Genomic DNA, 19,495 nt, shown 5'->3' with positions numbered 1-19,495 from the left:
TGACTCAATTCTTCTATCCTTGATATCTAGATTAATCAATGATGCATAGAACATGTCATTCTCTTATAAATCTTTGTGTTTCTTGATCTATAAGTAAGACACTCAATCAAATAAGTTCAATATCTCATATTGACTCATTTGAGCATGGTCATGCATTCTTGTGTCCTACTAATCAAGAGATCCACAGATATCGCTTCCATCATATAGAAGGGATATATCCCATCTACTTCACTCACATCCCTCCGCATAATTCATTGCATACCTAGTGTTCAACTTTATTGTCTACCTTGTTACAGGTGGCGTTTGTCGATACCAAAGTATACAACTCCTTATGTAGGGAACCATAGTGACTTCAGGTCTAAGGATTATTCATACCAATAGTTACATGAGAATGTTTATGACACTCATATAACGATCCATGAAATATTCTCATGGCGGGTTATTCAATATATATTCTCTAATATATATCCATGTGTCAACCTGATATCTCATATCCATGACTTATGAGATTAAGTCATCCGTTGACTTACATGCTAGTCTCAAAGCATTAATATTGTCCTTGCATATTAATGCTTGACTATGAATAGTTAAGAGTAGTGTTCCATGTATATCTACAATATCTCACTATCAATTCAATTAATTGATATATTATAGATAAGAACCTACTACCCAAGGACATTATTATACTTATTTAATCAGCACTGAACTGAAATAAATATAATAACTAACTTTATCTTTTATTAATAATGATATATGATACAAAATGAGCCCTTTATAATCATCTCATAATTGATACGAGGGCTAATACTAACGCTTGAGTCTTGGTTCCTTCACCTGCCTCATGCTATGCAGTCTGTCTCCAATGAGGCAATGACTGACACACTTACTACCTCGATGTTCCTCATCTTGCAAGTGCTTGATCTACCTTAATATAATCTTCTTCAATCTTTATGGACCTTGAGCCATTAAGCTACTAACTATGCCAGGGCAATGCTCCAAAGTTGTTCTAGCCCCACCTTAGTGCTCCGCAATTTACATCTCTTAGGTGTTCCATACTATTTTTCTCCAATCTCATCAGATCTTTAAGACATTGAGCGTGCAACCTAGCCAAACCATTAACTCTCCAAGCTGCAGGTGTATTGCTGCCAGTCCTACAAGCTCGAACCCACATATCAACCTAGTAGGATAAAACCCAACTTAAAGAACTTGTCCATACATTAAAATTCAAGGTAACACTAAATTACTTGGGGTATGATTTACCAACATGAATATGGTATTCATTGACAAATAAACATGTGATCTTATCCAATTGAGTCGATTGAAAAAGTTTTAGAATTTTAAATAAAGACTTAGATATGAGTTGACTGAACTTTATTTGAGTCGACGACATACAAGCTTGTGATCTTATTAAATTGAGTTAACTGAAAGACTAGTTGAGTCATTTGGAGAGTGGTAGTAGGTACAACTTTTTTTATCAACATTTTAGCTGAGTAATAAAAGGATGGAGTTTATCTAAGCTCAATTTAAAAGCCATAAATAAAAAGAGCATAAGGACCTCGACATTAACATTATGTTTTTATTTATGTTTTACATTTTGGTTAACTCCTAAATAATTTATGTGTCCTGTGATTAGCATTCAATTTTCATCGTGAAAATGGAAGAAACTGACAATGTAATTCGTACCGGTCTTCTGCTTTATCAAGGTTGTATTCTTTGCAGCAGTTATACAATGCCAAATTAATTTATTTAATATTTGTGATTTTTCTCATAGGTAGATAATGTTTAACTACGATCTGTTTAAAATATTAAATGAACCAAATCAAGTGTCAAGTGGGTGGATATGCTATTTGCTAATTCTTTCGCATTATAATTCAAAATAACATTTGGTTAATTGATATGAAATTGTAGTTTGATAATGACTAAGTTGATCCTTGGATGTTACTTAATTGTTATGGTTCGATGCTTTTAAAAGTGGACAAAAAATAAAAGGCTCCTCATGTTATTAACACTATTAAAATAACTGTTATAATAATTATACTTTATAGTAGCTATTTATAATAATAAATATAATAGTAGCACAGCTATATCATAATTGTTATAATAATTTAAATTAAAATAAAATATTTTTTTAAGTTAATAAAAATATTTTAATATAATAATATATTATATTTAACAATTTTAATTAAATTGAGTCAATTCATTTTAGTATATTATATTAGTTATAGTGACATAAATTGGATCACACTTAGGGCTGTAAATGAACCAAGCATTCGTGAATAAGCTTGGTGTTCGGCTTGGTAAGAGCTTGTTTATGTTCGTTCAATATACATAAGATTAATTAAATAAACAAGCTTGAATAGCTCGTTAAGCTAAACAAACAAGTTTGAACACATATGTGTTCAGCTCGTTAACGTTCGTGAACAATGTTCGTGAACAATGTTCATGAACAACGTTCGTGAACAATGTTCACGAACTATATTTATTAATAAAACTCTTCTAATATGCTAAATAAATAATAAAATAAAATAAATAAATTTAAATTATCAATCTTAATAACTAATCAAATAATTAAAAGTTTCAAACAATCAAACAAGCTTGAATTGAGAGCTTGATAACATCTAAACGAACCAAGCTCAAGCCAAGCTCGAACCAAGCTCAAGCCAAGCTTGAATTGAGAGCTTGATAACATCTAAACGAACCAAGCTCAAGCCAAGCTTCAAACAAACTCAAGCTCATAAAAAATAAACTAAGCCAAGCTTGAACACTCATTTCAAAGCTTGGTTCATTTTAAGCTCGGCTCGCCTCGGCTCGATTATCTTATCAAACAAGCTTGAACACCCCAAAGCTCGGCTCGGCTCAGCTCGTTTACAACCCTAATTACACTCATGCAAATATATGTTTTTTTAATGTCACTTGCCTAAGTTATTTATAGAAGATTCTTCACTTGAGGTGTTCTTAATTGGGACTAAAGATAATCAACATATTTTTATATAAAAATTAATTAAAAATTACTATTTAAAATTATTTTTAATGTGAAAAGAGAAAAGAATATTAACATAATTTTATTTTTAATTTTATCAAAATTAATTAATAAAAAATCATATTTTTAATAAAATAGTAAATTATAATAGTTTAGGATAATTTTTTTTAAAAAAAAACATCAAAGAACGAAAACATAAAGATGAATATTGAAATTTCATGTGGAAAGTACGAGTAGAAAAATACGTGAATAGAGATTTGAAAAAATTATTACATTTTGTTTGCCGGCTCGAATTCTCGAAGCCCTGAAATTGCAAGGAGCAAATGGGAAGGACCGGAGGGAGCGACGAACCGCGTTAACAAGGAGCAAATGGAGTTGCGCCGCCGTAAATCCCCCTCTTTTAGTCGACCCTACGCGGCTCCTTCGAGCTCCAGGTCTGCCTCAAAGTATCCTCGGGTTCTCTCCGATCCTTTCTCCGGTAATGTCTTCCTTCTTCATTGCCCTAGGACTTGAGTTTTTTCTTCATTTCTTGGTTCCTTAGCTCCTGGGATCCCGACTATATTCTACCTTTTTTTCCCCTTTTATCCCTGGTTGCTCTCCTCCCGTAACCATCATTATAATAACCAGTACAGTTAGATTCACAGACGATAACTGGCAGACACTCTTTTTTTTTCATATTTATTTGGAACGGGGATTATTGGTCACGGGAGGTTTGCTTGCATTTGAGTCGCTTCCATTCTCGGGGAGAGCGTTTGAATCACATATGTTATGCTCATGCATTATTCCAAAGAGCATTTCCACGTTTTTTGGGCTACAATACATCACTGTTTCACCTATATAGGCGGTTTCTTCTTTGACTCACCAATCCCTTCTTTAATTTTATTCCTTTGGGTTGTGTTTCAAATTTCTGTTATTCTTCCAGTTGTACCACTGATGTTTCAAATGATGGTCGTGTTCTATAAAGTTGCTTATCCTTGTTCTTTAAGCAGATGCTGCTAGAAAGAAAAGGGTCAAGTTCACAGGAGAGGCTATTGTTCTAGAAAATATGCAAGCACTTCAAAATCAGAAAATCCAGTTTCTGAATTGTATGTCGCAACTTGTTTTGTTTGAAGAATTAACTTATTTTCTAAGCATATTTATAGCAAGAATAAAGCATGCTTTCCTTTTATTACTGTAGCAACATCATTTCTTTACTTCCTGAAAGTAATGTTTCTTTCAAATAATGATCAATATCTCACAGTAAGAAGTGGAAAAAGAGTTAATCTATAAATAGTCGCTTGGATTAGGGAAACTGTTAGCTTTAGCAATTGTTCTAGCAAAAAGAGTGTTAACTTTTGATGGATATTTTTTTGCAAATATAGAATCTCTTGGTTACCTCAGGTCCATAATATCCTATCATATTTTTCTGCTTTCTATCATTTCTTAGAGCTATACATAATTGCTTACAAATATTTGTATTTTTTTATTTAATGTTTTTAGTTAACCCTATTAGAACTATTAGAATAATGGAGTTATTGGTCTAGTAGGTCTAATCCCACACTTAAACTTGTGACCTTAGAGATTTATCATGAGTTTGTATACACATATAATAATGATTATCTCATTAATTAAGCAATCCATCTTTCGATACTTCTCCTCTTTTTCTCAAAAGTTGGATGGATTAGCAACGCCACTTCAAATCACATCCCTGTCGCTGATGCTTATTGCACTTGTGGCTACATTCTATACATCGACGAGTTCTAATGCCAAGCTTTCACCTCCATCAGTTAGGCTACTTACTTCATGCTGCCCCCAACTTTAATTAGCGTGAGTAGAAGCTCCACCGTACCTAATCTTAAGTGGATGACTTCACCTTTGACCTTATCCTCTTCTTAGTCATGTGATTAAGGTTTTAGACCTCAAATTTAATGTCGCTAATAAAGATCCATGTTTTTGACTCATTTGTGTGAAACCCATTAGGTATTATTGACACAAGCTATAGGCACGACGGGAAGAGTATTATTGGTGTAATCATGTCCCCAAACATGTAGTTTTGATGGTTGGACAAAGGTCTAAGTTAGAATATATTGTGATTGCTGATGTTATATGTCAAGTGTGTAGGTTTTAACATTGAGATCATAGATGCAATGCATGAAATCCATGTGGATCAAGGTCGATTGAACACTTGGCAACTAGAGATGTTCGAGTAAGTTGAGGATTAGATACTTAGTGAGTGGAAGTTCAAGAAGGTTAAGGGTGACTAGAGGCTTGGAAGATGGAAATCCTAGTAAGTCGAGGTTGACTAAATGCTTGATAGACAAGTTCAGAAGTAAGGTCTCTTGGCACGAAGAATCCGGAAGCAAAGATTTGTGGCACAGGATATCTCAAATACCTCTTTGTTAGTTGAATCGTGCCCCAAGGGCTTTGGTGTGATCTTGGGCAAAGGGTTTAAGTTAGATTTTCTCTATTATTTGATATGTGTGTTTGACTGCAAGGAGTTGCAAGAACACATGGAGCTTGGAGAGCTCGTTGGCTTAAGGTGGCCAAGGTGACACAATTAGTGGATTGAAAGTTTAAAGAGATTGGAGAAGGATGGTATGGGATGTCAGAGCGATCGTAGGATGAGGAGCATTGGGGTGGTGCTAGAGTAGCTCTTAAGTGATGACTTGATGTGACTAGGTTAGAAGCTCGATGGCTAGAGGTTCATAGAGATTGAATAAGGTTGCATAAGATAGACCGAGGGACCGTAAGATGAGGAGCATGGAGACAATGAGGATGACAACCATTAGAGGTGGATTATGTAGGCAAGGGGTGTGAAGGATGACATGTGGAGGAGCCAAGGGCACGGGTGCATTTGAGGACATATGACCTAGCAGTAGATGGTTGCGGGTGAAATCAAGTTGCAAAGGGTAAGAGTGAGTTGAGTGACCAATATCGATGGGGACGAGGATAGAGCTCAACATAGGCAGACTCAACCTTAAAACTAGTTATAGTTGGGGTCAATGGTTAGTTGTTGATGGACAACAGTGGATTGGAGATTAGGAATCTAATACATAAAATAGTTTTAGGATATAAGGGTTGATTAGTTGGTTGGCGATTTAGTCGATTGGTGAAATAATTGACGATAAATCAAAACCTCAACTTTGGGTACATTGATTTGGAGTAGTGAATTGATGTGGATTTGAGTCAACTAGAGGAATAATTGACTAAGACAATCGATTTAGTCCAATGAGCAAGCGAACATAATGGTTTTGTTCATGACTGAGTCGAGTGGGCAGTCAACTGATAGCTTCAGTTGCATAATGGTAAGTAACTAGTTGATTGCTTATCAATGTGGAAAGGAGTCATTGTCATGTGATAATAGTTAGATTGCAAGGAATAACTGATGGTGATAAACTAATTGACTGCTAGGCGGTAGACACACAGTAAGGATTCTAAGGTTATAAAAAGAGCAGTGGGTTATAAAAAGAGCAGCTGGTGACATAGAGTTAGTTAAACCCTATTGAAAGCTTGTATTCTTGCGCTTTTCCTTTCTTGTATTCCTTTGCAATCTTAAGCTTGTAAGAGATTTCTCATCTCCGATAGAGAAAAATAGTTGTGCTTTTCTAGAGTGATCCATTGACAAATTATAGAACCACATTAAATAAACACGTTAGCGACTAGTAAGTGTGATTGTTTGTTTATGCTTATTTTCCCGCACTAATCATTGTTGTGACCTCGCTAAAGGGTAGATAAAATCACACTTGCAGGTAATGATCGTTATTCACTCTCCTCTAGCTTGGGCATCTGGTCCTAATGGTCTTGGAAGGTAGCTTCTAGTGAAGCTGAGAATGGAATGCACTTGTATGGTGGATTATAGGTGAGACTAGATTTAGGTGGGGACTTAATCTTAAAAATGGTTAGAGATGAGTATCCAGTAGAATTATTGTTAATTTTGTTGTCATATTCAAGCTTCCCTTGCAACCACTTTTATAGTCCTCCAAATAGCAATAATAAACTCTCCCAGTATTTTGAATTTAACTGGAGTTTGATTGGCATAGAACTTGTCTCGCTAACTATTGTCTTCAATCTACTCAAAATCATTCTGTTGACTATTACAACTAGTCGACTCAACTTGAAACAAAACTTTGCGAGCAATTTGTCTTTAAATCAATTAAATATTTCAATAGACTAAGTCATCAGCTTTGACCCTGAAACATTTCAAATCTTCGTTTAAATAAGGGATCAACCTAACACCTAAAATATAGCCCATTCATGATCTCTCACAATCACTTGCTAAGAGATCTTAGATCTTAGATTTCTTGTGTGTTGGGTATGTTGTTGGCCTCGACCTACCATTTCGCCTACCAAGAGTCCTTGCCTCTAGGTCTTCCTTATTTTCTAACCCATGTTAGACTTTCTTATCTACCAACACTTGTTGGACTCTCCTGCTAAATGCACAATTAACCTCAACCCACATGGGCTTTATTCAATTGCCAACACCTATTGCACTTTTCTTTTCTACTAAATGTCTGATCCACCTCAACTCACTTTGAATTCATTTATTGTACTTGTAATATCAATTCCAAGTAACATACATCAATGTCAACTATATGAGCTTAACATAAAGCCTTTGCCAAACACTTTAAAACCATATACTCATTTTCGACCACTTGGGGTATGATTGCACCAACAATAAGTTAGGGAAATATAAGCTCCATTTCACATTTCAGCTAAAATGAAAATGCATTTAGGGTAAAATGAAAAATTATAATTTAAACTCTTCATTTTTTTCTCTCTTTGCCACACATTGAAAATATTACTTTTGAGAAATAAAATTAGTGAAAGGTAATCTCATATAAAAATCAGAAAGAAAAACTCCTTAAGGAGAGCTCGTTGGTATAATATCATTCAAATTTTTGAATGCTACTCCCCTTAAGGTTGATTTCTAATATATAGCTTCATAAACATACATTCAAGAATAGCAAAAGTCACTACTCACATCATTAACTAGAAAGGTTGGAATATATTGTAGGATCGTTGTACTAGAGAGGGGGTGAATAGTGCTCGTGGCTTTCACGTTCGTTTAAAAAACGCGAAGAGACAAACATAGCGGAATAAAGAAAGAAAGGAAAATAGATAATGCTAACACACCAAAATTTACTTGGTTCGGAGCCTGTGGCGACTACTACTCTAAGGTCTGCACGTGAGAGTGCTTTCGGTGGGTAAATACTAATCAATCGGAAAATTACAAGAATGATTACACTTTGAGTATAAGTAATTTGAAAAAAAAACAATACTAACGACTTGGAGAATTAGATCTTCAGTCGTTGTCGGAGCAGCTTTCGGGCATCGTAGAGACTTTATCGGAGCAGTGCGCAAAAGCGGAAGATTCTTGGAATGATATTATGAAGTTGTTGGTTGAAGCGTCCTTTTATAACCCCGTCCGGGCGCTTGGATCACCTCGTGGGTACTTGGACTGTACTGACATGGCGAGCTTTTGTCAAAACTTCATCCCTGAAGTTTATTCACGTTCGGACGCCCAAACCCCCTCCGAGTGTCTGGATCGCTGACGTGGGTCGACCAATTGTCGCACTCTAGCTCAGTGTGCCAATCCCGAGGGCGCCTCTTCACCGAAGCATTCCCGGGGGCCCGGAGCAACTCCGGGCTCTCGGACTCTAGGTGCCCTAACCAGCTTTTTGCTATATCCTTCTTTCTACAAATTAAAGTTAGTCCAGGCAATAATATATGAAGCATAATAAGTTTTGACAGCCTTTGGACTGTCCGGTCTTTGCTTTGAATTTCGCTGAAACTCTAGGCCGGACCGACGCTAACTGTTCCCTATTCGGGGAACGCGTCCTCACCTACTCCTCTTAGGAGAGATTACATTTTGCCAGACCGGTCCTCTAGACCGTCTGGACTTTTGCTTAGTGTCCGAGTTATCAAGACTTCATGTTGGACGTCTGATCCTCGACCCTTCCAGTCTTCCGTCCGGTGTCCGCGACCCTCAGGATTTTCACCTAGCGTCCTCGACTCTAGGTTTTCACCCAACGTCCTCGGCCCGCCAAGACTTTGTCCAGTCTCCGGACCAGGACTTCGTTCCCTAACCGCAGCTAGAACTTTTCTTTTGTCTAAGATCACTTAGGACTTTCCTTTTGTCTAAGATCATTTAGGACTTTCTGCACACTCAGTTTAACTTGTTAGAACAACAATGACACTTAACTTAGAATCTTTTGTCATTATCAAAACTCAGGTTCGATCGTCTGATGTTCCATGCACTAACATATACAACAACAACAACAACAACCAACCCTTTTCCCACTAAGAAATAACATATATGTCAAAGAAATAATAACCTTACTAATTTAATTTCAGGCGGTCAACTCTTTCAAGTAATCGATTAACTCAATTGTTTGTCACTATTTGTAGTGACATTTTACTGTTTTGACTAGGCAGCTCACTAGCTACAATATTAGTGGACTTATTTTTGCTATATTCTAATAAATCCAGAAACTTTTAGCAGCTTAATTTTAAAAAATGAATATAAAATTCAACAGAAGATAAATCTGTGAAAATTTGTTGAAATGCTTGAATTTAGTGTTTTGTATAAAAAAGCAAGTATCAAGAAGTTTTTTTTTTTTAAATTTCAACCAGCAAGTAAATCATCCTTGTTATTTCCAAAACATTTTAAAATGATTTTAACAAGTAATTTTCAATTATGATCACAGGAGCTTAATGTTCTGTGTCATGTCCGCCAAGCTAGACTGGCTGTAAAGCTAATTTTGCTCATTACGCTTGAACTACAATATTGTAGCAACCTAGATAAAAACTAACTAAATGCATACTTTTGAAGACACTCCATCAGTAAAAAGGGTAGCCCGGTGCAAGACACTCCATCAGTACCATGCATAAAACTTAGCAATAACATAGAGGTCAAAAACGATAGAACATGAGTATAAAATACAAAATGGACAAGAGGGAATATTAATCTTTTATCACCAATTTATTTTGAATCTATTTTTAGACGAATTTATCATTTCTCGTATTTCCTTATTTCCTTGTTTATTCTCTTATAAGTATTCTTGATTTAATTTATAAAGGAATCTATATATATACATATCATACAGGGGTAGATGATTTGCAATTTGTCTAGTAAAAGATGCATCATATAGAAGGATAATGACCGACAATTCATTTAAAAAGAAATGTATCTACACATATAAATATATAGGGTGAACGATCCACAATCCACTCAAACGATATATCGTATTTACATAGAATGGACGATTCATACTCCATCCAATATGACATACATAATAGAAATATATAAAAGATGAATGATCCACAATCCACCTAGACATTCACCTCACAAAAGAAAGGGCGAACAACCTACAATTCACCCAGTAAGATGGACATCTCATATAAAATGGTCAAAGCTTGCACATGCATGAAAAAACCTAAGGACCCTTTTTAAGCGCAAAACCAATGCTCTATAATATAAATATTTTATTTTATTTTATTTTATTTATTTCAGCATAATTAGTCATGCAATTCCTTTAGAGCATTGAGCCAAAACTCTATAATGTAGGTATTACATTTATTATCGAGTTAATTTAATATGAATAATAATGCAATCCCTTTTCATAGTGCAGAGCCAAAGCTCTATGTATAGTGTTTCATCCATTATCTTGTTAATTTAATACCAATAATAACGTAACCCATTTCAAAGCATGGAGTCCAAGTTCTATATTATTAGTTAGCATAATTAATTATATTATTTGATTCGTCATGGTTCTCAAAAAGGGGTCAAATAAAATAAATATCAACTATAAATATAAAAGAACAAGTAATATAGAAAGAAGTTGTTGAGCAATAAGAGTAGAGATGAGATCATAACTAATTTTATTATTAACAACTGCATAATTATACCATCTACATTCATAAATTAAATCATGCACAAAGTAAATGTAGTAAAACAAGTAGAAAAACCCACCTCAAATAAAAAGAAATCTTCCAATCTGACTAATTTGGCACATATATGACCTCAAAATGCACTCTTATGCACTTCACAATGTATAAAATATAAATGCATATAGCTCCTAACTATAACTTCAATCATCATCATAAAATCATAGATTTTTTTTTTGACTTAACTCTACTTTAACTCTTGTCTAATCAATGCACCCTTAAAGATATCCACGATACCATCTTGAACACAAACAAAAAAATGGGTAGGATAAATCACCCTTGTTCAAATTTTCTAGGTTTGGAAGAGGATTTTGAAGACAAACAAAACAAATGTGGATGAGGTTTAATGAGCACCATAAGGAGGGCTAGCACACAACATCCACACTCGAGTTCTTTATCCGCTTTGACCTATGTGCATCCTGAGTGAGGTTAAAGTTGTGCCCTTCATTTGCACCTCTAGTACACATCACGTGAGCATCCACCCTTCGCCTTGCTTCTATTGCAGTGGTATTCTCTAGTAGATATGAAGTTTGGCCTGCATCGCGCACACCACCACTAGGGATGTGAGTAGGGAGAGGCTAGTGGGGAGCCACCAGCGACGACAAAGTGCGACTGAGGAAGGAGGTGCTTGATGTTTTCAACAAAGAGGGAAAAAGAAGAAAAAGGAGGAAAACATGGAGTGCATGGCTTGGTTATTAAATGACATTTTGTAAATTAATCCATGAATTTTAAAAATTTACATTTTGGTCCCTAAAAAGTAAAAAGTACTATAATTGGACTTGCCAATGGGAAAAATATAGGGTACTAGAATTGCATGTCTTCTCATAGTGTGTTGTAATTCTCTAAAAACCTTTCAACAGACACTAAATTTTAGTCCATATTTAGTTAATCAAGTTAGCAAAATGGTGAGCCAACTTCATGGAGGGTTTAAAGAGATCCTCAATAGGCAACATGCAATTAGAGAATAGGTAGAGAATTGGAATCTCATAAAGTATGCACTTAAATCCTTTCTCTAAACATCTTTATCATTATCTATGGTAGATGCCTGTAAGGCGTTTAAGGACTTATCATTTGTTAAGTTAAATGAATTATTTTGTGAATTTGAATTACATGAGCCACTAACCTTAAAGTTCACAAGGTATTTCCTTGGTTGCAAGAAGGAAGAAAAGCAAAATGGTGAAGGAAGAAATTGAATCATCCTTTGAACATGAAAGTGAAGATTCTTCAAGCGAAAGGATGCACTTTGTCAAGAAGATGATAAGGAATGGTAAATTAGCCAACAAAAGGGACATGAAAAAAAATATTTCATGGATTAAAGCAAAAAGGTAAAAGTAAATATAAATCTAAATCAAGTGTCACTTGTTTTGAGTATAACAAGAAATAACTCTTTAAGAATGAATGCCTAGAGCTCATCAAACTAGCAGAAAGGGTAGGAAAAAAAGAAAACATTAAGAGGTACATGGGACAACTCATTTGAATCATTCAACGACGAGAAGGACACACTCCTAGCTTTATCCACATGGGACAACCATTTAGCTTTTACGGTAAACACCGATGAAGTCTGCGCAACAAGTGAGAATGAAGATTCAAGTAACGATTACGGTAGAAATGAAGCCACAAGAAATAAGAGGGAGACGATGAAGCTAAAGACTCAAATAACAATGAAGGGGAGCTTTAAACAAAAGTGGCATTGAGGTCAACTCTTCCTTAGTAGAAAAACATTTTGATATCGCTACTTTCTTGTCTAATTCCTTACTTAGATCCAGTGTAACACGGACACTCCAAAAAATATTTTTTTTTGGAAGTGTCGGACATTGAAAAAAATGTGTTGTTGAGTTTTTAAAAGTTTGATCAGTCAGATACGGCTAGGACACGGATGAGATACATTTCTAGACACGTTTGAGCTCAATTGCATAAAAATTAAAAATTTCGAGGGTAAAATTGAAAAAAAATAAAATTCCGAGGACAACTTATTAAAATGAAAAATACCCTAAATTACTCTTTGCTCCTGATTCTTTCTTCATTGTGACGCGACTAAACGCTGCTCGCGGCCGTCGCCTGCGCTTGCTGCCATCGCCTGCTTAGCCTAGGCTCGCCACTGCTTGCTTGCACTCTTTGCCGCTCGCCTACGCTCTCTGGCTCTCTCCGTCGCTGCTCATAGCAACCCACTGTTGCTCGTTGCAGCCCGCCATTGCTCGCAGCAATCCGCCGTTGCTCGCAGCAGCCCGCCGTCGCTGCCCTCTTTCTAGTAAGTTTAAATTCCGGAGGGTGTTGCTATCCTTGAAATTGCCAGTTTGTCTCTTGATGAACCTGAATTGGAGTTAGTCTTATTTACTGACGAAGGTGGTGTTGGTGATGAGACTGATATGGATGTTTGATTTTTTTTACTTGTTTAAGATGTATTGGTGTGTTGCATTTTATTATGTTTACTTTTTTGTTTGTAATGGATATTATGGTTGATGTAATATGAACATGGTTTTCTATTCTAAGATTTTTTAATTTTTAATTTTATATATATATATATATATATATATATATATATATAATATTTTTTTATTTTTTAATAATCGTCGTATCCTGGCCATATCGTGTCTTATATTTTCAAAATTTTCGGTATCGCCGTATTCGTATTGTATTCGATGCGATATCCGTATTCGTATCCATGCAACATAGCTTAGATCTAAAGATAGAATTAGAGAACTTAGAAAGGAATTAAAAAATTTAGAATCAATTAATTGCTCATTGTATCTTTTCAAAATTAAAGAACTTGAAATTGAAATGAAAGTTTTAGATCTCAACTAAATGATTTAAAGATATCTCTAAAAAATTTACTCAAGGATCAAGTGTTTAATATTATCATAAATACTCACTGAGTGAAGTATTGTAAGACTAGATTTGGGTATGTATTAAGACAAAAAAATCATGTACATCTAGAAAATGGATACCCTAAATATAATAAATTTAGTTGAACCTAACCAATATTTAGTTCAAAGGATGTTTTATCTCGTTTGAGTATTTTGGTGTATGCCATAAAGTTTGGAATAGTGGATAATTCAATTCTAATTAATGGCATGGTCATGAATTTTATGCTTACTATACATGCTCACTTAGTATTTTTATCAAGATTTTATCTCACGTGACAATACATTTAAGTTAGGTTTGTCTATTAGTCCAACTTTCCACATCCTAATGTGAAACCTAAATGAAGGTTTCTTAACTTAAATTCTTCATTCTCCCCCTTTGACATATATAAAAAGTTCAAACTTCTTAATCTAAAGTCAAATATCCATGCGAAACTCTAGATGAAGGTTCCTAACCTTCCATTCTTCCCCTTTGCCAATTTTTGTCCAAAGCTCTACCTTGATCTTATCACTCCATCATGGGGGTGCCCCCCTGTTGTTTCAATTTTCTCTTTACAACTTTGTTCGTTACTTGGGGAAGTCTCACTCCCCCTAAAGAAACACATTTCCCCTTCCTAGGTCATTCACATACCTTTAAGGTGGACCTCCCCTTTAAAACATACTTCTCCTCCTAAACCAAGGGCTTCCCCCTTAGTTATTAAATCAATAATCTTTTAGAATTCCTAAACCTTTAGGAATTTCCAACTTTGGTCCTGTGAGGTCAAGAGTTCAACCTTGAAATTTAACTTCCCCTCAATCAAAGTTCTTCCCCTTTCTCACTTTTTCCTTTAGTTTGCATTGACAAACTCCCTTAAGATACTTATCTAACAATTCTAGATGGTTAAGAATGACTAGATGCTATGGGGTAAGGTGTGAAAGACTGGATTTACCAAGATTCATCTGAAACTGAAACTTCGCAGCATTGTGTCAGTGGATTGAATGACCTTTCAGTCCAGTTGACTACTTACAATTTTCAAATTTCATAAATTATTTTATATACTTCTTTAAGTCATGAAAATTTATATCGATATTATTTCATGCTTCCGGTCGATCGAAAAATGGATAAAGAGCAGAGACTGCGCCATTAGATAACGGTGAGCTCCGGTCGATCGGAAAGCCATCTGACCGAAAAATCACTATATAAGCAACTTCGAGCAGTTTAGGTATCTAATCATTCATTCTTGATCGATCTAGGAGGTTCAAGGATGAGTGCTGCACGCATTCAAGGCTTCCAGAAGCGATCAACTTGGTGTAACTTTGTGCTTTATTTTATTCTCAGTATTGTTGTAAAGACAGATTTGTAAGAGGTTTCTCCACCTTCGGAGGGTTTAGGGCAAGGAGAAAGATAGTCACTCACGCTAGAGACATAGGCCTTGGAGTAGGAACCTGGGGGTTACCGAACCACGTAAATCCAGGACGTCTAAGTCAAGATGAAGTGCTATTCAGCCCCTCCTCTAGCACACCTTCTGATCCTACATCAATAACATAATCAAGTAGCTGGCACATGGGTGTGCCTATAAAATTGAGTGCATTTGGGAAGAACTCCCTTAGGGCATGACACATGTAGCCTCATATAATGGCACAAACAAGAGTGTCAGTTATTGAGATGTGATGGATGCTATGGTCACAAGTCTACTACTTTGTATTATAGGATTCACTCCGGATAGTTATGCTTGGACTTGTATGTCTTCCTCATTCAGTTTCAGAGCAATATGGAAACACTGCTCCTTGGATACTGCAACTTTACATTGTTCAATGTTCTCTCGTAAAATCATTTACGTGTGACATGCTTTAATCTACATTCAACATGACCTTATAGATGTCATTTAATAATAGATCTTTGCCCGGCAGGTGATCCAAAGACTTCCGAGTACAAATTTTTTAGGGAAATGCTGCAGAAAAACCATGAAACCCATCAGAGTTTTTGCTTTCCCATGAAAACGGTTCATACAAGTGCATCTCCACAAAAAGAAGTTACACGAGGTTCCTCTGGACCACATACTTTCACTTCTATCTCGTCAAGTATTTCTTGTACTCTAATGGTTTCCTTGTAATTCCTTGGGGCTGAACAAGCTGTATTTTCTTTCTTGTCTAGAAACCAACAGTTTGATAACTTCATGGCATGAGTCTGGCAGAGATATAACACCTGCTGCTAAAGTGATGTTAGTTTCTCCTTCTAAAGTTCTGGAAGAATATGGTTAGCATTAGAATAGACTCTTGTTGTAATCTTTCTTATGTGCATGTACAATATATGGGCATTCTCGCTCCTTTTTTTATTTTCCAGATCTAATGGATTCAGTTGAATTCAGAAACATCAATGAACAGATCAATGTTGCCCATTTTGGATGTAACACCTGTTATGCAGAGACCTTTTTCACCTAGCAATATGTCATGGACATACGGTGAGCATTAGCTTTAATAACTGCATTTCGATTTGGAATTTTTTTCCATTAGATTTTTTGGTACATTTCCTTAGATAACAAAATTACAGCACTAAAACTCTTTATAGAAAAAGGAAAAGATCTGAGGGATGCTCATTTCCTTAGTACATATTCACCTCCCATGCAGAGACCCTTTTCACATGAGAATCTCTAGGCAATTTTTTTTTATCATTTTTTTTTGGCATGAAGATTACTTAAGATTCCTTTGATAGGTAAAATACCCAATACCACAGTTGACTCTGGGTTCAGTCAAATTGCTAATTTGTAAGCCAGTTTAAGAAACCATTGTTTCCTTGTGATTGCTTGTTCTTCTGAGATCATACTAATTCTTCTAAGATAATGCAAAATTTAGCTTTGAAAATCCTCTTTTGAAAATATTAGCATTTCAATTATAGTTCTGTATCTTTGTCTAAACCAATTCTATGTTACATTGGCAAGGAATTGTCTCAAGACTTTGTATATTCATAGCAAAAGGTTGAAGAGGGATCCTTATGTGCATTCTCTCCGTGCTATTTTCCTGAAAACAGAAAATCCAATACATGGTAACAAGGAAAAATGGAATTATGATGACTTGGATAGCTTTCAGTTGTCAGTCCCTTATGTGTGTCCTTGACTCTGCTAAGTTTTTAGGTGTGATTTGGCTGGTTAATACTAGTCCAATCTCTAAGTTTTTATTTAGTCTACCTTGTTTAATTTACCAACAGAGGAATGCTAACAACTGTTAAAAGAAAATGGTATTTGTCTATCAGGCAAACTATACTCATTCTCATACTGTCAATCAACGAGTTTTAGATTTTATAATTTTTCTCCTTTTTTTTTTTAACTTGATGCTTATGCAACCAAGGATTATAAAATTTCTGTTGTTTTCCTAGAGATTAAGACAGTGAAAACTACCACGGCTTCTATAGCACATCCTGTTAATTAGAGTTTTGTTCCTATTTCTCTAGGCATTTTCTGATCTGATTATGCTTATTACATCTTTTGTTATTGTTCTGATTTTGTTATCCTAGTTCGTGGTCCAACCTGGACAAATTGGATCCCCGCATTTAACATGTGGGGTATTTGATCATAGTTCCAATAGTAGGCCCATTTGGAACAGATTAAACTTTGAATTGAGTACCCACTAATCAAATCTCAAGAGGAATTTGATCAAAAGCACTGGAAGGGAGAAGATGGATCATTACTAATTAGATCACATTTCATGATAGCTCATGATGCACAATCATATTTAACTAGTTTTCATCCTGATGATCCCATTGTTTTTCAATGTTTAATGGATGATTAAACCTGACTCTAGAACTCTTCGTATTAGAATATGGAAATGGTAGGATTTTTCTCAAGAAGAGGAGTAGGTTACTTGAGTTAGTGGAGTCATCTTGCCAAGGAAAAGGAAAGATTGAATTTAACAGGTCATTTTTTCCCCATCAGATTTTTTTTTAAACTTTCTATTGCCTGCAATCTAACACTTCAGTGTGTCAGGTTTCATTTGATCTCCAAACTCCTCCAACGATTGGGGATTGATAAGAAATCTCAATGTATGTTTCTCAACCTTTTTTTGTTCATTATTAATCATCTGCGCTGATCTCCATGGTTTATAACCTGAAACATTTCATCTTTTTTTTTATCCAACAAAAGTTTTTTATGAAGGACAACGAGAGTGGACACAGAACATGTTTTGTGACAAAGTTCACTCACTTGTTCCATTGGAACCCTGTTTCTTTGGTATTAAGAACAAGATGGTAGGAAGCATACTCTATCCATCTACTACCAAAAAATACCTTGAGAAGGATTTGTCTTTTCATCATGAATGGTTATGGAATTATAACAAACTTGGACAACCTTCAAATGATACTATGGATTTTCTTCCGATTCAGAATTGGCTTCCTCTTGAAAATGGTATTTTAGAAAAGAACCAAACCAGCTTGGAGCTAGTTAAAGCAGAAAGTTGGGAGCCGGGTGACTATATTATTTCTCCTCCTGTCATACCATGCATTTCAACTTCTGAATACAACAACCACAGCAGTGACTTTAGTGATGAAATTTCAACCAGAACTGAGTGCTGGAACCAGTTAAACGAGTTATCTTGCTGTTCCATGGAGCAATCACTTATACCATATACAAAGCCAAAGTACTTCGAGACACGTGATCTTTGGAACCTAATGGAGCAGAGTGATGTTCCTTACTTGGAGTGGAAAGAGAGAAAATCAGACTACCATGTTGCTTCTGAAAGTTTGGCTTCTGAAGAAATGGATCATTTTCCATTAACTTAGTTGATGCTTCAAGATTACTTTGTGAAAGAAGGCAATATGGAAGAGAAGATATATTCAATTCTCTGCTCGGTGGAACCATGCATCAAAATTGAACTGGTGGTTGTCTGGATATTGTCCCATCAACTCTTGGAAGGTCCCCTTACACAAGAATGGTAAGCCTTACCTTTGGATAACTGTGTGCGCGCGCGCACGCGCATTATCCTCCAACTTTACAAAGACAGCATACAAGATATATCAAATTTAATTTCTACTATCAGAAACTTCGACAATGCACTCTATGAACCAGTGGTTGCCCCGAATTGTGTTAGGTGAATCATCTTTTATTTCTGGCGAGTGTAGAGAACACAGTTTATAGGTTTGATGGGTAAAGATGCGATGTATATAATTTTTGTGCCATTATAACAACTAGATTGCAAATTCTTTCCTCATTGCTTTCAAGGCAAAGGTACTAACTTGTGAAGCACTCACCTGATGCTATTCCTATTTCCTTGGTTTGTCTTTTTTTTCCATTGTGAAATTCAGGTTAACCAATTGAATGAAGTTGTAATCTTGTGAGAATTAATCATGTTTGTAACTGATGTGAACAGTTCATATATCACTTGAAATAACCCAGATTCTCATTTTGGTTGCCAAGACTAATGGTGATGATGTGCAGGAGCAGCTAATTGCTGTGGCTCCAAAAGTCTGCAAATTTATTACTGCAAGTGGCGTGCATTTGCCATTAGTTATATGATTGGACTAAATGCATAGGAAATCATGAGTTTGAACTATATGCACTAACAGATTTGGTCATAACTATTACATTGACATAAACTAGTTTGTATTGAAAACCAAAGCATACTATTTTTATAGTAATTTTGCCCAAAACTAGTACATTGTCCTAAATTAATTTGATTTGGTAAACAAAAGCAAAGAATGAGCGCAAAGGGCCAAAGAATAGAGGAGTCACTTGTGAAAATTTAATAGTTTTGCCAAAAT

The 19,495-nt window shown here is 35.5% G+C and overlaps 1 protein-coding gene across 1 annotated transcript; it reads left to right on the top strand.

Annotated features, from left to right (window-relative positions):
• Positions 1-3,273: 3,273 nt before the first annotated feature.
• Positions 3,274-19,057, top strand: LOC121996324. Its single transcript, XM_042550254.1, has 8 exons — positions 3,274-3,458; positions 3,970-4,065; positions 15,658-15,789; positions 15,902-16,003; positions 16,116-16,208; positions 17,560-17,656; positions 17,727-17,782; positions 17,883-19,057. Exons 1-8 carry the CDS (start codon positions 3,350-3,352, stop codon positions 18,515-18,517), a joined length of 1,320 nt encoding a protein of 439 aa, XP_042406188.1. The 5' UTR covers positions 3,274-3,349; the 3' UTR covers positions 18,518-19,057.
• Positions 19,058-19,495: the final 438 nt, after the last annotated feature.

This window comes from Zingiber officinale, chromosome 6A, assembly GCF_018446385.1.
Source record: "Zingiber officinale cultivar Zhangliang chromosome 6A, Zo_v1.1, whole genome shotgun sequence".
In the NCBI taxonomy this organism is placed as follows: Eukaryota; Viridiplantae; Streptophyta; class Magnoliopsida; order Zingiberales; family Zingiberaceae; genus Zingiber; species Zingiber officinale.
The sequence above is the reverse complement of the archived record's forward strand: the minus strand, read 5'-3'. Positions and strand labels throughout refer to the sequence as shown.